A 24446-nucleotide genomic window follows, 5' to 3' on the forward strand; every position below is an offset into this window, starting at 1 on the left:
CTAAAACACAGCTTTCCACGTGGTCTTTGGAAATGGGTGCCATAGCGATAAGCAGTTCAGTTTAACTCGAGCCTAAATGACCTGCAGAAATCCATTCCAACTCCAATCACAGAAAAGATGTTTGGGGGTATTAGGAATGTTATTTATCCAACATTTATTAAAGTGGGTGCTTCTTCCAGGCTCGAAGTATGGAGGACCTGAGTTCAAATACAGCCTCAGACACTAGGAGAGTGACTCTGACCAAGTCACTTCACCCTGTGTGCCTCAGTTTCCTCATGTGTAAAATGAGCTGGAGAAGGAAATTCAGGTTCAGGGTTCAGGAAGAGTCGGTCACGACTGAAAATGCAACAGCAACAGGAAACCGATTTAGAATTTGATGAGCCTAATCACAGAAGATCAAGGTGAAGAAACCTCACATTTTTTTGAGCAAAATTAATTTTAAGGAGGGAAAAGTGAGGGGAAGAAGGGGGAAAGAGGAAAGGACTAATTAGGGGAAAAGAAGCTAGGGATGGCCGCCCCTGGGGGCCGGGAAGGCGGGGCAGGCGAAGGATGCAGGGGTGGGGTCGCTCGTATCCAAGGTTACCGAGCGCTCCTGGGGAGAAGCTGAGGGAAGCGAGGGGGAAGGGCAAGGAAAAGGGAGGAGGGACAATGAAAGGAAAGGTGGGGCACGGAAGGCGGGCACGAAAGGCGAGCCCGGAATCTCAGAAGAGAGAGCAGCCCCGGGAAGGAGGGCGGAGGTCTTTCCTAGCGAGGAAACCTCGGCAAATCAGTTCACCTAACTGGACTTCAGTAACCCCTTTTATGAAATGGGGAGGTTAGAGTGGTAACCTTTAATGCCTCTTAACAGTCCTAGATCTTCGATTCTAAGGGTCCCGGCCCTTTAATAGGCGGCCGCCCCACCCAGCTCGTGGGCTCCCCACCCCAATGACTCAAGACTGCGTGACCCTGTAGCATTACTTGCTCTCCTTAGGCGAGCGTAAGGTAGAGCTCTTCCGCTACGGGAAGTAGTCCCCGCTCGGAGGCAGAAGTCGGCCCGGAAGCAGGGTCCAACCTTCGGGAACCGGAGAGGGGAAGTCCCGGGAAGCCGCCCAAGTGCAGCCTATCTCCGGAAGGGGGTGTGGCCCATGTCCAATAACGAACGGGGCCTATCCCCGGTAGGGGGCATGATCTATCTCAGGCAGGTGCTCAGCCTATCCCCGGAATGGGGCGTGCCCACCTCTCCCCCGCGGATCCCTCCGCCTGCACCAGTGGGACTGAGGCCGAGCGAGCCGCCATTTTGGACGCTGGTCTCTCTCTGCCGCCGTCCCTGCTGTAGCCGCCGCCGTCTCCAGTCCGCTGTCGGGCCGGTGAGTGTGCAGCCCCGGGCCTGCAGCGTCCTGTTCTCTTCCCGCCGCTTCCCGGAGACAGCGAGGGAAGGAGGGAGCCGGGGCCGGGAGCTGCAGGCATCGCTCTGTCCTTCCGCCCGTCTTGGAGACTTGGCGGGGATGAATCCGGCCCCGGGAGGGTCCGCGATCTGTCATTCAGCCCGGGTCCCTTTGTCTCGGGGCAGGTTGTTCTCTTCAACCGTGGCCTGGTTCAGCCCACTGCACACACGCCCATGCGTGCCCCCCTGCAGAGCTGCCTCCCCTGGGGGTGGAAAGGGGCGGGGGAGGCACCTGACTGTCAGGCCGGACCCAGAGCGGGGGTGAGGGGGGGTGACGGGAGGATCTGGAAAGGAAATCTGTGAGTGGGGGCGTGGGTCTCACCCGGCGTGACACAGTTGGAGGGAGAAATCGCTAAGTGCTACGGGTGAAGGTGGGGGTCTCACGCTTGTCACGAGTGTTTTAGAGGAAGGGGCGGAATGCCACTTTGGGGCACCAAGTCTGGGGCATTCCTAACCATGTCTATGCCATGGCCCTCTTTGTTCCACGGGTGAACTGTGCGAGCCCCTTTTCGGTCTCAGGTTTTAAATACAAAAAACAAGCCACTTGGACTGAAATTCCCGAACCGGAACGTAATCCAGAAATTCACATGCCCCCGGGGAGAAACCGCCTGCTGTGATAGGCGTCCTTCGGTGCCCTGCCAAGAGTAAAATCCCTCACATAACATCGCCGTTTTCAGTTATTTTCCATTAAAAAATGTAGCAGTTAATGGAAAAACTCAACCACCTTTCCCCAAGACACGCTGGAGGCAGGAACCACGCCTGCGATTTCTTGGCTTCAGAATATTCTTGGAGGAAGGCGCTCCTGTTGCCCATTGAGGCTCGTCTTAAAGCCAGCGCTCTTCCTCCCGGGGCATGAACTTAAATAAAAAATCAGTTTGATAATTGTCCTTCTCTTTTATGCATTTAAAAACATCTGAGGATGATTTAAAATTATCCATAATGAAAAAAAGGTCTATGTTAGGATAAACTGAGCTGGGGGTCAGAGATCTTCCTCAGTTGGAGGCGGGTCGGTCATCTGTCTATTAGCATTCTTGACTTGTATAGTGGTTGGTCTGGTCTGCTAGGCACCTTTGTTTCTACTTTCCTCTTTTAAGTCCTTTTGGCCATCCAAATATGTCAGTTTTTTTCTAGATCTCTAAAATAATTCTTCAATCGCTTAATTGATATGATATTGAATGAATAAATTGATTTAGGTTGTGTTTCTCTAAAACCTAGAGCTGATTTTAGCTATAAAAAGCATAGTTTATAAACTATGATCTTAGTTTATAAGATTTTTAAAGGCACCTGTGTTTATAAATCAATATTCAAATGAATTAATATAAACAAAAATTTGGCATTTGGTAATATATTTACTACATTGGTAATATAAATAGACAAAAAATACTTAAAGTCTGATAGAAATGCTTTGGTGAATTGTTAAATTCAATATATGTTTTGGTAGCATATAGAGAATATATAAAATAATCAATGAAAAATTCTGTAAAACAAAATTTTAAATTGCTTAGCTTTAAGAACATTTTAAATTTAAAAATTATAAAGTTTTCAGTGGAATTGGGAATCGTATTTTCCCATTACTCATTTTTCTTCTAGTATGCATTGTATTATAGTTTTTTATTTACAACACATATACATGGATAATTTTTCAACACTGACCCTTGCAAAACCTTCTGTTCCAAATTTTCCCTTCCTTTTCCCCACCCCTTCCCCTAGATGGCAGGTATTCTAATACATACTAAAATATATGTTAAATCCTATATATATAGACACACACACATATCCATACAGTTATCTTGCTGCACAAGAAAATCAGATCCTGAAAGAAAGAAAGAAAAAAACCTTGAGAAGAAAAACAAAAATGCAAGCAAACAACAGAAAGAGTGAAAGTTCTATATTGTGGTCCACACTCAGTTCCCACAGTCCTCTCCCTGAGTATAGATGGTTGTTCTAGTACACATTATATATAAAGTTGCTTAGATTGCTTAAAATGCTGCTTTATTAGCAATGTATGAATCTACTTTTAGACATAAAACAATGTTTAATTTGGGCCCTAGTGCTTTTGAAACAGATGGAGTCAAGCTATGATTATGTGCTTTATATATAAATCTAGACTAGAAGTATACAGAATTTTTTGGACTGTGAATACAGTGGAGGGAGCAAAATTACTCCATTTAGTGCTATTTAATATATAACAGGGAAGTCCTAAGTTCATGATAAGTAATGTTTGTAGTCTTTATTGCACCGTCTAGATTTCCATAATGGCAGCTGTAACATACTCTTGAGTGTAGGATATTTTTTCAATGTCTGCATCATACACCTCAGGAGGCAGCTGGACTCAGTGGATTGAGGGCTGGTCATGGAATTTGGAGGACCTGAATTCAAATTCTATCTCAGATACTAGCTGTGTGACCTTGGAAAAATGACTTAAGTTGTTTGCCATAATCCCAGGGGAGAAGGAAAAGGCAAGTCTTTCCAATGTCTTTACCAAGAAAATCCCATGGACAGTAGACAGTACTATAGGTTCAACAACTAAATCTTTGATATTGATCAGCATAGTGATTTCCAATTAGGTTGATTTTGAAGAGAATGTAAGAGCCTTGATTATGTGAATGTCATAGGTTTCGTGATTAAAAAAAAAAAGTTTCCTCATCAAAGTTATGTTTGTAATTTGTGGTGTGATATAACATTAAACTTTCTTCTATTAGTTGAGACTGCCTAGTAATAGACACTTCTTCAAATCAAATAACAATGATTATACTGAGGAATATTGTTGTGTTGTGTTGTCTTACTCACCAGAGGAAACTCAGGATCCTTTGTGTTGTTTATTTTGTATTCTAATTCTTTAAAAATTGATATTCTCAATCATTCTATGTGATAAGACTTTTAATTAGAATATATGAATAAACAATGCTTCATTCCCCACTGTGAATTTAATATAGAGTTTACTTAGCTGTTTTTGTAAAGAAGTTCAGATCAAACATATCTCTGTTCTTTAGTGAATCCATGTGAGTGCTTCCCTCAGAACGAAGTGACTCTTATTTTGGGAAATTCTTGTCCATAAACTCCCCCAAATTCTTCACAGGGCAAGTCCATCCATGTCTTAGAGGCTCTTCTCTGGGTACTTTAGCATTTTGTGGATAGCATTGTAGCACAGTTGTGTTACTTTGTAACACTGTTTACCTTTCTGCTTACATTTATCCTCATTATTTTAATTTCATTTCTTATGCAAGCCCTCAGTAGAATGCTGCAGCCAATTTATGTCTACCATGCGCCCTTTGGGTCACTCACAACTTTGATTCTTTAAAGATTATAGTGTTCTGTGACTCACAGTCCTATTAGAACTAGAAGAGTATTGTTAATGGAACCCCCAAAGATGGTTTTTCAATTTCAGTGATCAGGATGGGTATTCATAATGCATCGGTCTATATAGTTGGAGGCCTTTGAGTCTAATGACTTCATGAAGAAATTGAGGGCCAGGAGAGGGTTGTAGAATTTGTGCAAGGTCACGCAAATAGTAAGAGAGTACTGACTCCTGAGCTTGATGCATCACACAATGTTATCTATCTATCTATGCTGCTTTTCAGCTGCTATTTTATTTACATTAATTTGTATAACCAAAGAGATAAGCCATATACACAATTTTGCTTTTGATTCATTTGGAATCTTCTCGTGGAGTAGGAGGCATCTTTCATTACGTTTGGACATAAGTTTCATAATCCTTTGAATGAAGTTGATATACTGAAGTGTAAACTGTTGCCATTAATTTCTTTTTTCCCCCATTAGTTCATTTCTTTCATAAATGAAATGACAGATTAATAAATAATATTAATTTGATAAATGAGTAAATATAGCAAATGAAAAATAAACAGCTAAGTCCCTGGCCATCTTTCACTTGAGTATGTTACCCATGGTTTTAGGAAAATGGAATTTTCCTAACCTTCTGTTAGCTAACCTTCCATTAATTTCACTTAAGTCCAAACCCATGTCACTGAACCTCTGTAGGAATAACAGGAATGCCAATCAAGAATGCCTTTCTGACAATTCCTGGCTTCAGCAATTTGTAAGTCATTTATATATTCAGTAATTAATCAACCATTTCTGGATCATGTTCTCAAAATAAATCTCATTCCATCCACTATTGCTAGGTAAGCTATTTGGGAATAGATTTATTAATATTTCTAATACAATAAAAATTGGAATAAGAACTCAGTTTCTTAAGTTTCCTTTAGGCACTTTAGTTTTAGGTAGAAGAAACAAATCACAGGAAAATAAATTGTGTGTGTGTGTGTGTGTGTGTGTGTGTGTGTGTGTGTGTGTGTGTGTGTGTGTTAGACTTTCAAGGGAAATCTCAGGGGTCATTATACTTTCAGCTAAGAATGCCAAATACTATATGAGATTTTTAAAATGTTTTATTAAAAGTTTTAAACTTTGATTCATTCATTAGTGGCCATACAGGATACAAGGATTGATGAAGCTATTCTTGCTTGGAAAAAGCACATTCTAACATAGGGGAATCATATGAACATATAAGTACAGTTGGAACAGTTTGTGAGGGGGAGTTCTGTGCAATCAATCTGGGAAAATATGCTGGAATATGAAAGAACTTTAAACATCAAGCAGAAATTTTTATTTTGTTCTAAACTGGGGAGCCATTGAGATTTATGCTTTAGGTATATCAATTTAGCAGCAGTGTGGATTGGAAAGGGAAGAGACTGGATACAGGAAGAACAATTAGGAAGCTATATCTCTGTAGTATAGACAGCAAGTAATAAGGGGGGGGGGTGTGGTATGAGTAGAGGAGACTGGAAATAAGTGTCTGAAAATGAGTTGAATGATTGGATAAATGGCGTTTCCTAGGACAGAAATTAGGAGTGAATAGATTTTAGGGAAGGATAATTTTATTTTAGAAAAACTGAATTTTGAGATGCCTATGGAATATCAAGGTGGAAATATGTGCAGGTTGATTGACAATCAGCTGGATGTCCCAAGAATTCTAGGGGTGAGGATTTAGAGGAAGGGCTGGTCAGAATCAGTGCAAAGAGCTCAAGAATGATGGTCAAGAAAAAAGGGATCATGAGTGATGCTCATTATTAAATGCTCACTATATGACAGGCACCATGAAGGGGGGAAGGAGTCATAGGATAATAGCATGAGGAGGTAGTAGAGCAAGTGCAGGATTTTGTATAAATGTGAAGGTTGGTTGGGATGAGAGGATCTGGGTAGTTTGAAGGTAGGCAGCAAGGAACCTGTGTTAAGCTAAGGAGAGAAAAAAAGATAATGATTTTATGGAAGGACAAGCTGCCCTTACTAAGCAGGGCAGCCTCAACTTCTTAATTTGGAGCAGAAGAGAAAAGCATAGAGAATCTGAGGTGATTGCTTATGATTATTTATTTAGTTACATTTAAATTAAAACAGTCCCTGAACAGGAGGAATTCTCAGTTTAGTGGGAAACATAACAAGCAAAGAGATATATGCAAACAAACTATGTAAGGATAATTAAGAAATAATAATAGAGGTGAGGCACTAGAAAATTTTTTTTTTATAATTGTATTTTTTGTACTTTTATAGTAGATGCCTAGCAATTAATGGGTAAATAACATACACAGAGGAATATAATGGAGTATGACTCTGCCATAAGAAAATAAATGATGAATTCAGAAAAGCACAAAAATATTTATGTAAACCAATAAAAAGTTCAGTAACAGAGCCAGTAATATAATATGCATAATAATAACTAAAGCCATGAACATGAAAGTAAGAGTAAAAACAACAAAAAATTTAAACCAAACACTATAATGCTCAGCTTTGACCCTGAAAAAATGTATGAGTATACATCTCTCACCTCTTGTTTCATAAAACTATCAATTTAGATTTTACATATATTGTCTAATTGGGTTTGTAATGTTGACTAATTTTAGTGAACTATTGTTTTCCTTTTTTTTTTTTTTTTTTTTTTTTCCTGAGGCCATTGGGGTTAAGTAACTTACCCTGGTCACACAGTTAGGAAGTGTTAAGTGTCTTTGATTTGAATCAGGTCCTCCTGACTTCAGGGCTAGTGCTCTATCTACTGCACCCCTTAGCTGCCCCTAATTCTTTTTTTTTTTTTAATAGCTTTTTATTGACAAAACATATGCATGGGTAATTTTTCATCATTGACCCTTGAGAAACCTTCTGTTCCAATTTTCCCCCTTCTTCCCCTTACCCCCTCCCCTAGATGGAATGTAGTCCAATACATGTTAAATATGTTAACTGTATAAATATGTGTACATATATTGTGTTTATCTTGCTGCACTAGAAAAATCGGATTTAGAAAGAATGTAAAAATAACCTGAGAAGGAAAATAAAAATGTAAGCAAAGAACAACAGAAAGAGCAGAAATGCTATGTTGTGGTCCACACTCATTTCCCATAGTCCTTTCGCTGGGTGTAGCTGGTTCTCTTAATTACTTAACAATTGGAACTGATTTGGATCATCTCATCATTGAAGAGAGCCACTTCCATCAGATTTGATCATCATATAATATTATTGTTGAAGTGTATAATGATCTCCTAGTTCTGCTCATTTCACTTAGCATCTGTTCATGTAAGTCTCTCCAGGCCTCTCTGAAATCATCCTGTTGGTCATTTCTTACCAAATAATAATACTCCATAACATTCATGTACAACAATTTATTTAGCCATTCTCCAATTGATGGGCATCCATTTAACTTCCAGTTTCTAACCACTACAAAAAGGGCTGCCACAAACATTTTGGCACATACAGGTCCCTTTCCTTCTTTAAGATCTCTTTGGGATATAAGCCCAGTACTAACACTGCTGGATCAAAGGGTATGCACAGTTTGATAATATTTTGAGCATCGTTCTAAATTGCTCTCCAGAATGGTTAGATCCATTCACAATTCCACCAACAATCAAAAGAGCAAAGAGTTATTAGTAGGAACATATAAGGTGTAAGAAGATTGGAAAATCAGGGAGGACTAAGTTATAAGGGGTTTGAACACTAGAGGATTTTGTATTTGATGCTGGAGACCATGGGAGCTTTTGGAATTTGTTGAGTAAATGAGTGACCTTGTTGTTTTTAGGAGATAATTTTGTTAGCCCAATGTTTATAGAGACCTGAGGCAGGCAGATCAACTAGCTATTGCAGTAATTCAGGTATGAGATGATGAGGGCTTGACCCAGAGTGAGGGTAGTATCAGTGTATCCAATTCTTCACAACCTGCATGTTAGTGCTTTCAATTATTAGAGTTGTTTTTAGCTAATAAGACTTTTTCAAGTAGTTATTAGCAATGTTTTCTCTTTTTTAAATTACCTGTTTTATTTCTTTTGACTGAAGGTTACCACTCTAATGGTTCTTTGTATTTTACAGACAACCTATATTCTGAACGTTTTGATTTGTCTTATTTAATTTTCTCAGAGCCTAGTTCTGTGATAAAGGAATCTTAAAATTGTTAATAGGTTATTTTATTTAGGTGTTATTTCCATTTTAATGGATTCTTGATAATACTTTTACCCAAAGGAAGGATTCTTAGCAGTAGAAACTTTGGGCATTGAGGAAAGTCTGGTGAGGAGTCTTTTGGGGACAGTGACTCTCCACGTCCTTTAAAAAGTTCTATTGCCTTTCATTTTTACACTGGCGTCATCAAAAACATGTAAACAGACAAGCTGTATCCATGATAGTGACTGACATAATTCTATTTATGATCCCCATCCTTCCCTCTCCCTCATTGGGATTAAGTGATTTGCCAAGGGTCATACAACTAATAAGTATCAAATATCTGAGCCAGATTTGAACTCTGTCCTCTTGATTGAGTTGTTTTGAAGATAAATGGCAAGATTATTTGAAAGAGGAAAACAAACTTTTATCTAAAGATAATATTATCTGTGAGGGTTTATAAATTAGTGATTGATACATCATGGTAGAACTGAAGCCTAGCCATTTTGTTAATGTTCTGTTTATTTTACTAATGTTCTAAAGTAATGTACAGCTTTACTGGTTCCTGTAAGTTTTGTTAAAGAGTTGTTTTGGGTTCTGGCATATGATACTTATTTTCTTTGACAGTACAATATATCTTTTTATGATCCTCTTTTTTCTTGCTTTTTTCTTTCTCTCTACTTCCCTCTGTGTGTCTTGCTCTCTTCTTTTTGTCTCACCCTTCTCCTCCCCATATCCCCCTTTTGTATACAGGTGGATGTTGGGGTGTGATTTTTGCTGTCTTGGAAAGCACCAACTTCTTCCTAAGAGCTAAAACTTGGTTAACAGGAAATGAGAAATCCAGATGATATCTTACTCACTGGTTTCTTAGTGCCATTTCTCCCTTCCCCCCTTCTAAATCCTTTTAGATTTGGGAAAACTTAGGGGATCTTTTTCTTTTCCTTGTCTTAATTTTGCCTTTTTTCTAAAGAATGTCAGGTGCAGCATATAGGTCTTTGAATGGCATTATTATAGCAGAAAATGCTACCCTTCTCGCACTACAACATGTCTCTGAAGTTCACTTAGGTGTTCAGGTAGCTTTATATGTTTATGTTTTAGTGAATGGCTATTTAGCAATTTATTTTCATGTCTTTTGGAACTGTTGGAGTTCTGTTTGAAGAAATCAGCAGGGGTGCTTTTGTAATATATTGATAGTATCATAGAAACATAGATTATTTTACAGATTAGGAAACGGAGGCCCAGGGAGAATAAAATACTTGCTCAAGATCATACAAGTAATTAGCATCAGAGAAAGGGCCCAACACTTTTTAACTCTAGAGCCAGTACTCTTTTTAATGTGTCTTGATAGTTTTTTTTTTCTCTGACATCTGGTAGCTTTTGTTAATTTGCATGGTTGATACTCACTTGGATCTTTTCTAACATTCTATATAGTTAAACAAAATGGGATTTGAATGGACTTTCTTTTGTTGCTGGAAGGAATGGGATTTGTTTATCTGTCATTGAAATAAATCAGCATAGTTATCTATAGCTACCCAAAGCAAAACTTTCAGAAGGTTTAAAAATGTTCCATGTTTACTTTATTGGTCTGAACATTGGGGCATCTGCCCAAACTTCTCTCCTTGTTTCCCCTTTTCCATACACTCAGTAGGCTTATATAAAATTTAAGGGGGAATAATAACCGTTGTTATTTTTAAACATAAGCATTTTTTTTCTTTTTGAATTCCTTTTGAATCACTTTTTAGGGATGAGATATTTGTACTGATAGTTTCATATGATATCAAATTAAACTTAAGATATGATGATAAAAAAAAAGCATGACATGTTCTGTTACAGTAGGTACTATAAAGATAACCTCAGCCAAACTTTTTACCTTGATGATGTAATGATAGTCTTTTTATGTGTAATTTTTTGACATAAAAATTGGAGCAATTGTATATAAATGCAATAATTCTGACTCAGTTTGTCAGTTATTTTGTTAAAATACATCTACTTATAAGTGTTACAGGCAGTATACCTTGGGGGAAAAGTAGTAGTCTTAAAGCTCTTGTAGACTTCTGTTGCCAACTCTGTTGTTACCAGATAGATGCTCTTGAGTGTTAATTTCTTTTCTTTTCTTTTCTTTTTTTTGTGCTGAGGCAACTGGGGTTAAGTGACTTGCCCAAGGTCACACAGCTAGGACGTGTTAAGTGTCTGAGATCCGATTTGAACTCAGGTCCTCCTGACTTCAGGGCTGGGGCTCTATGTACTGCGCCACCTAGCTGCCCTTCTTGAGTGTTAATTTCATCTATAAAATGTAGAGTTGTTTAATTCTATGACTGAATTTGTGATTATTTAACTAGAACTTGACTTTTTGACCAGGCAGACTGCCTCTAAAAATATCTCATTATGGCTCCTATATTTTCTCCATAGGAAATATAAATCATGCTGGGCTCTGGGTTCAAGGCTGAACGCTTAAGAGTCAACTTGCGCCTGGTCATAAATCGCCTCAAACTGCTAGAAAAAAAGAAAAGTGAGTACTTCAGCATGGCATTTATTTTTCCCTTTTCTCAGGTTTCTCACTGGATCCTGGCTATGGAATTTTTTTTTCAGGTTGTGTAAGTAAACTTCTATGCATCTTAGTTTCTTTATCTGCAAAATGGAGACTAATAATAGCACCCATTCCCAGAGCTGTTCTAATAATGAAATAAGATAATATTTGTAAAGAACTTAAAGGTGTGTATATATAAAATAAATGCTTACTGTTGCTGTTGGTTGTTATGAAGAGTAATCTTACCAAGGAAAAGGAATAAAAAGCTCAAATGAGCTTTTTTTTGGAATGTTGAACCAACCTAGGAAAATGATTTTTCTGTAGGTTTCATGCAGAATTTTTATAGCATAGACTGCTAGTACAGTGTATCTTTCCTGACCATGGGAAAGCTCATTATCAATGTGTAAAAAAATATATACTGTTTATATTACAGCGGAATTAGCCCAGAAAGCAAGGAAGGAGATTGCAGATTATCTAGCAGCTGGGAAGGATGAACGGGCTCGGATCCGTGTGGAGCATATCATTCGAGAAGATTACCTTGTGGAAGCCATGGAGATACTAGAACTCTACTGTGATCTGCTCTTAGCCCGATTTGGTCTGATCCAGTCCATGAAGTAAGACATGTTACATTCCCCTGAGATTTTTGGCAGGAATGGGCATGGATTTTATTTTACATGATTATGTGGGGAAACTGGCATGATGTTATTGTCCTTATCTGTAGCCTGATAGAGTGGTCCCATCTGAAGTGGGATACCTAGGGCATTCTTTATTCCCCCACCCCAATCCCCGAGGCAATTGAGGTTAAATGACTTGCCTAGGGTCACACAACTAGGAAGTGTTAAGTGTCTAAGACCAGATTTGAACTTAGGTCCTCCTGACTTCAGGGCTGGTGTTCTAGCTACTGCGCCACCTAGCTGCCCCTACTAGGGCATTCTTAAGAAATAGTACAGTGTAGTTTTAGTTTAAAATACTGAGTTAATTGTGTTTTTTCATTTTTATAATTTCTTAGAGAACTTGATTCTGGTCTGGCTGAATCTGTGTCCACTTTGATATGGGCTGCTCCTCGACTCCAGTCTGAAGTGGCTGAGTTGAAAATAGTGAGTATGATTTTTGATTTCAGTAATTTTTATAATCCTTCAGTGAAATAAGACATCTATTTCTATGTTTGCTGCCTCTGTTTAGTTCATATGTATGATTATAGATTATCATTTTTTGAGGGGGGGAATTGTGTTTTTTTGTTATACTGTTTCTGATAAAAAAAATTCTTGTTCTGAGACTTTATTTCACAAATTGATGGAATGTTTAGTATGATTAGAGAGGAAATGATCTGTTCTTTTCCTCAGTTGCTTGTTGAATGGTTTCTGCATTTTTTTCAGTGTTCTTTTTTTCTCTTTAGGTTGCAGATCAGCTTTGTGCCAAGTATAGTAAAGAATATGGCAAACTATGTAGGACCAATCAGATTGGAACTGTGAATGACAGGGTAATGTGCATACTTGTTAAAAAATAAAACCAAGCAAGATGGGTAGGTGATACTTTTGACCCGCTACAATTTTGGTAGACACAAGTAAGCCTAGATTAATGTAGAGTTGTCCATTTCATTGTCAGAAAGGAGGGAAGAAGAAAAGGGGACAGTATTGAATTGTAGGTTAACAGTGCAGTCATTTTGTCCCTTCACTTTTGGGGCGTGTGACTTTTATCTGATCCTAGTCCTATAATATTGCTCTTTTATTTATCGTTATATTCAAAATTTATTCAACAATTTCATGAAACATCTATTTTGTACACATAACTATTGTAGTACGCACACTGGAGCTATAAAAATAGCAAAATGACATCATCCCTGTTCTCGAGCTGATTGGAGAGGAAGTAGTGGAGGAGGCACCTGATCCATGTTTGTCAGCAACTACATATTTTATTTTTCCTCAGATTAGCCAAGCAACCAGCAGCTAGTAAATGCTGGAACTGTTCTAAGTCAATAAGATTACAAAAACAAAAATAGAATAGTACTTGGGAAATGGACCCTGTTCCGTGTGCCTAGGAAAAATGCTAATGCCAAATGCTAATACTGCTACTAACTTAATTTGCGACTTTGGGAAAATAATTTATCTTCACTTTGTCTTGTGCAAGAAAGAAATACTAAAAAGAGAAAAACAACTGATTAATTGGTGATTGCTACCAATTTTGTAATGAACACTAAGCCGCTTATTGTACTATCATAGTTATAGGTATCTTGGGATGAAAGTGGATATTCATTTTCCGAAGTAATTTGTTTTGTTTTTGTTTTTTCCCCAGCTAATGCATAAATTGAGTGTGGAGGCTCCACCCAAAATTCTGGTAGAGAGATACCTGATTGAAATAGCCAAAAATTACAATGTTCCTTATGAACCTGACTCTGTTGTCATGGTGAGTACATTAGGTCCAGTTGAGGTACAGAGGAGAGTGAGGATCTCTCAGTAGGACCATCTTCTCCATTGTTTAGACAACTTGGTAATACACGTAGGGATTAAATCTCTGCTTTTGCTTTGCTAGTCTGTAGGAATAGTAGAACATTAAACAAAAAAAATAGGTACTTTACAAATGGTATTTCATTTGATCTTCACATTTTAGAGATGAGGAAACTGAGGCAGATGATTGGCTCAGAGTGAATATAAATAGCAATTGTTTCTATTTTGGCCAGAACTCTGAGGACTTCCTTTCCCAGACTGATTTTTTTTTAGGGGGAAAGGGAGTAGGGCTGGGAAGAGACTAGTAAAGAGGTCCATTCTTTGTCTCAGTTCTTACCTAGTCTTAATCATCATAAAGGACATTAAAGGGCATTACCTCAGTCAAACTGAGAACTTATTTTAGAAAAGATCAAGCTGTCCATGCCATTCAGATCCATTTCCAATCCTGATCTAAATCTAACCCAGATTGGCTCTGGAGGGCAGAGTGAGGCTGGTGACCAATTCACTTGCATATCATGGCATCAACTCCCTGCTGAGGAGCTCCTCTTGGAGAAGGAAGGACAAATTACACTAGAGACCTATGATTTACTCATCTAGGAATGACCATATATAAATCCTAGAGAATTGCCTGAGGCACATAAGGTTAAGTGATTTGCCTCAGATAACAGATTTAAATGAAGATCACCTAAGCTGTATTTTAGGCTTAGTCGGTGTCTCAGACTGGATGTCACCTTGGCCTTCCTTACTCCAAGAATATATCCACTGTGCTACCACTTTGTGTATGATAATTACTATCTAAATAATTAAAAAAATTATACAGCAATATGTATCTTAGGTGATATCATTAACGTAGCTGTTCTTTCTGACTTGTAAATGTGAATTGACATTGAGGAATTCATAATACCCTCATGGATTGTGAGGTAACCCCCAGGCCTCTGGGCCTGTTGTGTAACTATATATTGGTTCCTTTCTTTCCTCAGGCAGAAGCTCCTCCTGGAGTTGACACAGATCTTATTGATGTTGGATTCACAGATGATGTGAAAAAAGGTGGGCATGGAAGAGGAGGAGGAGGTGGTGGATTCACTGCACCAGTTGGTCCTGATGGAACAGTGCCCATGCCTATGCCCATGCCAATGCCCATGCCCTCACCAGGTTCTCCTTTCTCATATCCACCTCCAAAGGGACCAGTAAGTATATATAAGATCTTTTGGTAGAGAGTCTTGAGAATAGAATGGATATTATCAACTTTTGGCACTCCACAATTGAAGATTGAAAAAGCAACGTGACTGGTATTAAGTCTAGTGTAAACTTAGGAAAATAAGTTTTACCATTTGGATTAAGGGGCTATCTCTTGGCTCAATTGTACATCATAAAGAAGTAAAACAGGATTTTTTGGGGAAAAAAATCTTTCTTGTATGTCTCCCAACTGTCATTGGGCCTCACTCACTATAGAGGGACTTTATAGCTACTTCCCATGTGGTTAACAAGAACACTTCTGCAGAGAATGGTTGCTGTTGGAGAGAATGACTTTTACTGTTGGCAAAGGGTAGCCTTTGCAGGACTGGTCTGATAAGTGTTTTTGGGGAAGATTCAGCAAGTTAGTTGCATTTCTGTTTGCTATTTGGATTAATTGCCTTATGCTTATGTCTTTAGAGCTGTTTTAGGTAATTTTTCCTAATAGGGTTCCTGCTTTGTTATTTTTTTGATCCAAACAAGAAATCTTTCCTAGTTGTAAACTGAGATCAATACTGTATCCATGACATTGATTTTTTTCCTTTTACAGTCGGATTTCAATGGATTGCCAATTGGGACTTATCAGCCTTTTCCCAATATCCATCCACCTCAGATACCAGCAACTCCCCCAACATATGAATCTGTAAGTGCCTGAGCTTCCTTTTATAAGCAGCAGCTGCAGAGAGAATCCCATGAAGAGGGCAGAATAATTGTCACAGGGAAGGCACAGTTTCATTCAGCCCCTAGCACTAACATGGTTTCTGCTTTAACACTTTTCATTCTGCTTCATCCCATCTGGGACATAGTGGTGGTATTGCTTTGTCTCTCAGTGATTGATTTAGGAACAGGAGAACAAGGTCACTGAAAACTCCTAAAGAAGACCAACTAAAATGTAATTGGAACCAATTCTTTGGATCAGATAGAAAAGTTCATGGACCATGTGTACCTGGTGATGTAGTTTTAGGATTGGAACTCTAAATGCCACTTACTTATATTCTCAGAAACCATGGAAAGGGATGTCTTTTAGAATACAATGTCATTTGGTACAGTTTATGGCTCTTGGGATTTCTGCTAGCCCCATGTTCATGACTTGAAGCAGATTTCTACCAAATTCTGTTATAGCAGAAAAAAAATTAGCTTGGTTCAGATATTGAAGAATCCTGAAATGGACATGTATTATAAATTAATCACTTGAGAAAAGCTGCCTGCTCCTAGGCCTGCTTGGGTTCTTTTATTGACATTTTTTTTCTCTGTGAGTGGTGCATCATAAGTTGAGTCTTTCCATTTTTGTTTTTAACAGTCTTTTCTTGGGCATTGGCCTGTGCACACGCTAGAGCATTGCTTGGGATTGTCTGGGAACAGTGGAATGGAAGAGCTTCGTCCCTCCTAAAGTGATGGACAGAATATTAGGCTGAGAATTTTCTGGTTATTGGCTTTTGTTGTTAGATGACTAAATGTAATGGAAGGAAGAACAGCAAAAGGATGCTAGAGGTTGATAGCTCAATTTCTTTGAGGGCTTGAGTCTTTTGTCTATGGTGAGCAGTTTCACTTGGTGTAAGCCACTGCATTCTCTTGAGTGATTTTTTTCCTCCATAGTAACCCTTTCTGTGTTTCAGGCTGATGTTAATGCTGATAAGAATGTTCCTTCTGCACAGGTTGTTGGTAAGTACAGTATAGTAGTTCTTCTCTCTCATTCTATCCCCAACCTAAAGTGTTTTTCTTTCTCCTGAAATGTTTATTGAGATCTTGTATTTTTAGAACAAGCATTCTCTTTTTTTTTTTTTTTTTTTTTAATTTTATTTTATTTAATAATAACTTTGTATTGACAGAATCCATGCCAGGATAATTTTTATACAACATTATCCCTTGCAATCGCTTATGTTTTGTTTTTTCCCCTCCCTCCCTCCACCCTCCCCCCCCCCCCCCCAAGATGGCAGGCAGTCCTATATATGTTAAATATGTTGCAGTATATCCTAGATACAATACATATTTGCAGAACCGAACAGTTCTCCCGCTGCACAGGGAGAATTGGATTCAGAAGGTAAAAATAACTCGGGAAGAAAATCAAAAATGTAAATAGTAGAACAAGCATTCTCAAAGAGTTTCTCAAAGCTTAGTGCTCAGCCTTCTGCTCTGTCTCTGTGCTGTCAGAATTCTCTTTTCTCATGACTCCATTTGTGTCTTCTGTCTTTACCCAAAGTCAACATATTCAAAACAGAACTTCTATTCCCCTTGCTCCCCCCATCAGGATTAGCTCTTCTTCCTTTTTTCTTACCTTTCTTGGGATGGAGATACACACACACACACACACACACACACACACACACACACACACACACACATACACATTTATTTTTTATATTCAGGAGCGTTAGAATGTTATACCATGTAGGTTAAAGAAATATCTTGTTTTTGTTTGTTTTTTGCAGGCAGTTGAAGTTAAGTGACTTGCCCAGGGTCATATAGCTAGGAAATGTTAAGTGTCTGAGATCAGATTTAAATTTGAGTCCTCTTAATTCCAGGGCTGGTGTTCTATCCACTGCACTATCTTGCTGCCCCCTTAAGGAAACATCTTAATCACTTTCTATGCATTTTTGAGAATGACATTATAGATTAGAACAAATGTACATTTTTGAAATTTTCATCCTGTAAATTACATCTTCCATGTAAATGATCATCAGTGTAACTTTTTTATTCATGGTACTTGGATGCCTTTAAATTTTCCATTGTAAAGTCCAGCTACATTGAATCTTTCTTATAAGAAAAAATTAGTTCAAGAGCACTAGCAAACAAAATAACCTCATTTGAAGCTACGTGCAAATTTTGTGCCTGTAGCTCTCTACTCTGTACTCTAATCCCCTTCTCTCTACTGAAAGTTGAAAAGTCTCTTTTGTCTTTTCTTTGGGATCACGATTAGGCATTATAGTAATCTGAGTTCACCTGTCTTTTAGCTGTATTTTAAATTAGCATACTGATAGAATTATTTTTCTAGTCTCCCAAACTTGAGATCTCAGTGTTATTTTGGATTAAACCCTTTAAAATTATCTAAACAGAAGTTTTAAACTTTAGAGTTTAAATTTAGAGTTAGAATATGTCGAATCCTTGTTTTTTTTTTTTTTTTTAATTCCTATTTCCTTCACCATATTTAAAATCTTCATTTTTACCTATTTAGGTTACTTTAGCAGTTTTCTTGTGAGCCTTTTTTAACTCCAATGCCTCTTTGTCACCTACTTATCTTTCCTAATGTCAGCCTAGCTTCCAAGAATTTTTTTAATCTAGCCTCATCTTTCTTCTAATTTTTATTTTTTCCTATTCCTCATTCTCCCTGGTCCCATAAACATATCATGTGTCATTTCCAGCTTATGCCTTCCCTCTCTTTGTTCCCTTAGTCTTCTCTTTGTTAGCAAATCCATCTACTTCAGCTCTCACTTAACTCTGTTGCTCTAAACTTTTAGAGAATCTTTACCATGACCTTTGGAGTCAAAGATCTAGATCTTTGTCCTAGACACTTAGTAGTTGTGATAACTTGGGCAAGTTATTTTCCCCATTAGAACTTCAATTTCCTTATATATAAAATGAGGATTATAATATTTAGAATTTTGACCTACAGGCATGTTATGAGGAAAGTACTTTGTTTCCTTTCCTTTAAGCTCTGTACAAATGTGACTTACTATTATTTATTTTCTTATGTTCACTACTTCCTATGTATTGGTTTACAATTAGATTGTAAATTGTAACAGGACCACATGTGATCATGCTACTGTTAGCATAAGGTTGGGTGATTGACAATAGAACTGAAGAATTTAGGATTTCTGGATGTTGGGTTTCTGATGAAATTTTTTTTTCTTTCAAAGATTTGAACTTTTTAAAGTGACCTTAAAATTAAAGAACAAGATTATCTAGAAACTATTTTGCCGGAAGAAATGTAATTTTAGTTAAGAAATTCCTGGCAAGGATTGTAATTTTAAAAATGCAACCATTTTCATAGTAAAAACCAGTATGATTAAAGTTGAAGGTATGATTGTCAGATTTTTCTTGGAAAGGAGGTTGAAATATGAGCTTTTTTTTTTTGTGAGAGGATTAGGAAGAGACTGGGACTTATAGGGAACTCTCAATGTCATTCAGCACCTTCTTTGTAGATGACAGTTTTTGGATTGGGACAACTCCAGGATAATCTGGAGTATGTTCCAGTGACAGAGTTGAAACCAAGTCTTCTGTAGTTCAGGATCAGCCTTTCTCCATTATGTATGCCATTCTCCTCCTCCAAAATACTTAAAGAAAGAATACAATTTTAAAAACATCCTTACCCTCAAGGATTTAATAATTTCTGTAAAATTTTAAAAGAATTTTCTCCCATACAGGCATACAAATGTATATATGTCGCTTGCCTGAGCATTAGTCTGCTTAAACTTAAATATCCATAAAGTAAAAAAGATTTCCAAGTTCTAGTCAGTGCTTATAGCAGCACTTGTCACATCAGAATTTCAGGGAGCCCTTTGGGATGTGCCACATATAGGAGAATGAATATAGATCTTACTGTTTGGCCATCATGAAAGACTTTGACTTTGTTCATTTATAAAAGGAAACCCTTCTTTCTGCCCAATAGGATTAGACTATAATTAGAAAAAAATATATTGTAGTGCGTTTTATTGACTCACCGGATTAAATTTTTCTATGTTTTAAAAAAAGTACTGGGCTAGTGATGGACTGGACTGATGTGTCACACTGAGTCAGTCTGTTTTCTGAGAACCATTGTAGTTAAATTTAGAGAGGCTTATCACTAGATTGACCACAAGGTGTTGGATTTTGGGGCCATGATAGTATTTGAAGACCAGTTACCAAGCTGTTGAATTGTTATCATTTTTGATACTGGGAAGAGGGATTGGGGACATTGATAAATCATAGATATGTGAAGTATTCAAGTATGTTTTCTCTTATGTTTTAATAAAACAAAGCATTTTAAATAAAAGTTGGCTGTATGTTTTGAGGGGACATAGATATGAAATTTTTAATCAATCTGGAAGGCTTAAACACCAGGTTTTTGAGGCAGTAGAGTATAAGAAACAGGGTTCGTGCTTGTGCTGCTGACTTCTTGTGATATATTCAAGTTATTTTGGGGGACCCTGATTTCCTTTTTGAGAGGGGGGAATGAGAGGATTAAATCAGTTGATCGCTTCCAATTTGAGCAATCTTTAACTCTATAAATGGAAAGCTTATCAGCATATTTAATTCTTTGCTCATTGTAATTAATTAGGTCCTGGCCCCAAACCTGAAGCTCCTGCAAGACCCACTTTGAAAACTACAGATACCTTTGACAACTTTGTGTTGCCTGAATTGCCGTCTGTCCCCGATACGCTACCGACCACGTCTGCAGGTGCCAACACCTCAGCCTCTGAGGATATTGACTTTGATGACCTCTCCCGGAGATTTGAAGAGCTGAAAAAGAAAACATAGACTTTCTTTTGCTATACCGCTCCAGGATTTGGGAGTTGGGACTGAGCAGCTCTCTTCTTGTAATGAAGATTCCCATAGAATTCTGTTTCCTGTATTAACGAATGCTCTCTTCCTCTTGAACTCTCTTCCTGCTGTACCAAATTCTGCTGCTTTCCAATTCTTCATGACTTCAGGAGGCTAACTATTGGGGATCCTACAAGAACACTAAGAGGAACGACTCCTGCAGGTGTGGGTTGTTCCCTCAAATACACTTTTTCCATCCCCCGTTAGTGTGGTTACAGATTTTGTGCTTGGCTATTATGAAGCAATTCTGCAGGGGGAATAAGGCAAGGGAAAACACTGGGAGAGTCAAGGTTTGCTGGACCATAGGAAAGAGGGTAAGATGAGGCTTTTTCATCCCCCTGACCCCCAACTCAGAAACCCCTTCGTAAGGGACATTTTCATGGGTGTGAATTAGGGGCAATATTTCTCACATCTTCAAATAGAAGGGGAGGAGAAAACATGGGAATTACAGCAATAGTTGCTGGAAGCTGGGCAATTTCATTGCATATATACTACTCCTGGCTGCGGGATGCTCTTGCATCTGGATCCAGTTGCAAAGATTTTTCTGGAAAGTCGATGGCCCCTCTTAGTTCTGCTGGATTCTCAGGGAGCCCTCCGTGGCCTTTTACCCCTTTAAGTTTGAATGCTGAGTTTCTCTTTCATGAGGGATCAGTGTTACAGTTTCCTGCTTTTCCCCATAGCATATTCCGTTGTAAGTCATTTGTTTTTTCTTCTTGAGTGTACCACTGGCGCAGAGATGACAGTTTAGGTGAGGCAGAATATGCCTAGTCGAAGGTTCTGGCTGCCTTAACACAAGCATTCAAAGTCTCTTAGTGAGTGAGTGGAAAATCCACTGCAAATAAGGAAATCTGTTTTTATTTGAATTCTTTAAGATGATGTGGAACCTTCAACAGTATAGTCAAAAATACTTGGTTGGTGCCCACAGGAGGATAGTAGTTCTCTGCTTTCCCTGCATAAATGGATGGAGGCTGACATCCTGACTCTTAACTCTCCTTGGTCCTTTTAGCCAGTGCTACTCTCCCGGGGGGAAGGCCTCCTATATCAGTGATGTGTGACTAGTCTTTTCTGTGTAATGTATCTGTACAGAAGTTTCAAACAGCTTTTCTTTAATTTTTGGATTGATTTTTATTGTGGAGATTAGTAGCTCCTAATAAAAGTAAAGATTCAATGCCCTGTTTTGCTACCGCTTGGCCAGAGAGTAAAAGTATCGATAAGGGGCATTGGGAATGGAGAGCCTTAGTGACTGTATGTAGAGGGTTGTTTAAATAAGCGACCTATGGAAGCACACCAGGCAGTCCTAATGCCATTCCTGGAGACTTTTAATTACTCTAAATGTTTAAGTTAAATAGTTTGGAGTTGTTGTATTTAGTCACAGATAGTAACTTTTGAATTATTTCTTGGGTTCATAATAAACTGAACCTCTTGTCAGTGCCTTTGTCTTGCAGAAAAAAAAAAAATCTGATATTAAAATCAGTTCTTTTGCACAGGTTGCAAGGAACTTGGCTTCATTCTGACTATTTACCCTCACAGTCACTTTGTAAATGTGGGCAGTAGAAGTCTAAACTGGCTGTGCCGAGAGAGTACTGGGTGGTTCTGCTAACCTTCTCTACCTCATTGGCAGTGGGACTGACAGTGCACTGTGATTGGTCTGTCCAGGATCTTTGCTCATATGCACCTCAACCATGTCAGGGCCCTGAAGAATGCCTGAAGTCCACGTAAATGGAACACACTGCTGAGGTGACTTTAATTCTTCATTGAATCTTACAGAGTTAAGTTGTAAATAAGAATGGGTACATGCAACTGTCATTCCCCAGGCCATGCCATGCGAAAATAAAAACCACCGGGATGCTTTACATTAATCAGCCATGGTAGAAAAGCCAAGGATGGGGAAAGAGAAAGTCAAGTTAGTTCGTTCTCTGCAGTTTCCGTGTTGGTGCCTGCTGCTGCTGGGACTCTTTGCTCTGGCGCCTTTTGAGGCCTCTGTATTCCTAACAAATTGGAGAGTTTCTGCAGCAGAATTTCTGTAAGTGGTGCTTCTTTCTGTGCCTAGTTGTGGAAAAAAAAGGAGGATAAGAATGAGACAAAACTTAAAAGAATTGTTAGAGGCAGAGCAAAAGGAACAGTGCTAATGTAGAACCTTAACGTGTTGCTAGAAAGTAAGATGTCACTACTATTTAGTAATTGAGTGTCAGCAGGGTGCTAGGAAGTGTGTGAAGAACATAGAATTTAGTGTCATTCTACAAGTAGGAAACTGGCTCAGAGCCCTCTGTAGAATAGTATAGAAGGATAATGGTGCTGAGTATGCACATCCATTCTTTGCTTTGGTGATATTGAGTCTTTCTAACAGCTGAGTCTTCATACTTACTGAGGTGGGGAATTACCTACCATAATGGACTTTCTCTCCTTGCTGAAGGTCAGCATAATTGCAGAAACAAAAAGGTTAACGATCACAAGCACTAACAAAACGACACTGGTGATGATCAGAAAGGAGCCCAGGACTGGGTCTAAGGTGATAACCTGAAATGGTAATGGAAACAAGTCCTGAGTAATACATGTAAATTCTGATGGAATTTTATTTCTGGTTCCAGAAAACAAAGTAATATATTGTTTGGGATTCATTCATAAAAAGCATTTATAAATTTAGAAAAGGAGAAGAATTATTACTGGAAAGGATTAGAAAAGTGCAACAGCTGATTTATTTAAGGGTGCAATACACTTTGTTTAATGTAAAGGGATGGATGAATTATAATAAAACTGTAAATTACTTAGTTCCCTTTTTTTATGTAGGTGACGATGTCCAAACTCATTGGGAGGGCATGTGTTCATTTTTAAGGAATAACGGGATTGTGTTCAATGAATACATAAACACTAGAAACAAAACTATCCATTAACACATCCAGAAACTTATTAAATAAAAATGTAGTGGGTTTTCAAAGGATAACTGTATAGCCTTTTATCTTAGTATGGTTCTTTTACTTCCTTATGGAATTGTTTCATTGTCACAGAACAATACAGTTCTGTTTCATCTTCAGTTTTCAGTATTGAGATCATCCATTTCTCTTATTTGGAAACCAACCAGAGCCACATGCCTAGGATTGTTCTTTTTATTTAATTTCACTTCCCTTGACTATAGAGGTGGTGTTTGCCATTGGTTTTGGCCTACTGAATACTACTTGCTTCTTTCTGCTTTTTTTTTTTTCAAAAGTCACTAGGGGATTAAAAATGCCATTAGACTGCAGACCAAATCCCAGTGTAAATGCTGCTATCAGTCACTTAATTGAAAAAAAAACAACAACATGGGATATATCTAATTTCCAAGGCAACTAAAGCCACAAGATCTTATATGTATCTCTGGCTAAGGCCATTTACAAATGTTCTTTAGTCTCATTTTCCCTTCAAGTTGCAAAGTTCTAAAGGACTGAATTTGAAGGAAAGGACAAATTTGAAGGAGCCAAAAAAGATGTCAGCACAATATGAATGTGACAAAATCCCAATTGTGATTGAATTGCTTAAGAGTTTGAGAGGCCTAAAACCTCACCAGGAAGAGCTGCATCCTAGCAGCTAAACATCTCTGGATTTTGAGGTGGATGCCATCTTTCAAGATCAACGATGTCATCCTTCTACTATTGTAACAGTATCTCTGGAATGTTTACATTCTGATAGTTAAAAGAGATTTCTTTAATTTAAATTGAACATTAGCCTTTAATTTAGTTTCTTAACACTTTATAAGTAATGTAAAGGTTTGATCTTTTACCTTTCCTGAAGATAATTCCTGTTTTCCTGAAATGAGGAATTTCCAATGGCAATAAAGAAATAATGGAGTTCTTCCTAAAATTTTGTTTAATGTTACTGTTGACACTTTTTAGGTTTT

At 38.1% G+C, this 24446-nt stretch overlaps 2 protein-coding genes across 2 annotated transcripts in view; one reads left to right on the top strand and one right to left on the bottom strand.

Annotated features, from left to right (window-relative positions):
- The first annotated feature begins 1247 nt into the window (after positions 1 to 1247).
- On the top strand, positions 1248 to 24409 carry IST1 (IST1 factor associated with ESCRT-III). The gene is made up of 10 exons (XM_051974688.1): positions 1248 to 1346; positions 11264 to 11363; positions 11815 to 11995; positions 12391 to 12478; positions 12778 to 12861; positions 13674 to 13784; positions 14806 to 15012; positions 15609 to 15701; positions 16675 to 16720; positions 20313 to 24409. The coding sequence occupies exons 2-10, from the start codon at positions 11276 to 11278 to the stop codon at positions 20510 to 20512; spliced, it is 1098 nt and encodes a 365-aa protein (XP_051830648.1). The 5' UTR covers positions 1248 to 1346; positions 11264 to 11275; the 3' UTR covers positions 20513 to 24409.
- Positions 22292 to 24446, bottom strand: part of PKD1L3 (polycystin 1 like 3, transient receptor potential channel interacting) — a 56492-nt gene continuing 54337 nt past the window's right edge. The window contains exons 29-30 of the mRNA XM_051973532.1: positions 22961 to 23092; positions 22292 to 22621 (exon numbers count right to left, since the gene is read on the bottom strand). Of these exons, the coding sequence (XP_051829492.1) occupies positions 22475 to 22621; positions 22961 to 23092 (279 nt within the window). The 3' untranslated portion in view covers positions 22292 to 22474. The remainder of the gene's footprint in view (positions 22622 to 22960; positions 23093 to 24446) is intronic.

This window comes from Antechinus flavipes, chromosome 2 (genome assembly GCF_016432865.1).
Source record: "Antechinus flavipes isolate AdamAnt ecotype Samford, QLD, Australia chromosome 2, AdamAnt_v2, whole genome shotgun sequence".
In the NCBI taxonomy this organism is placed as follows: domain Eukaryota; kingdom Metazoa; phylum Chordata; class Mammalia; order Dasyuromorphia; family Dasyuridae; genus Antechinus; species Antechinus flavipes.

What these genes read in the sequence shown, in the direction of transcription:
- IST1 (XM_051974688.1), top strand. Translation starts at nt 11,276, where the DNA reads ATGCTGGGCTCTGGGTTCAAGGCTGAACGCTTAAGAGTCAACTTGCGC. An exon ending in AAGTGGCTGAGTTGAAAATA is followed by an intron (nt 12,479 to 12,777) that starts GTGAGTATGATT and finishes TTTTCTCTTTAG; the next exon opens with GTTGCAGATCAGCTTTGTGC. An exon ending in TTGGAACTGTGAATGACAGG is followed by an intron (nt 12,862 to 13,673) that starts GTAATGTGCATA and finishes TTTTTTCCCCAG; the next exon opens with CTAATGCATAAATTGAGTGT.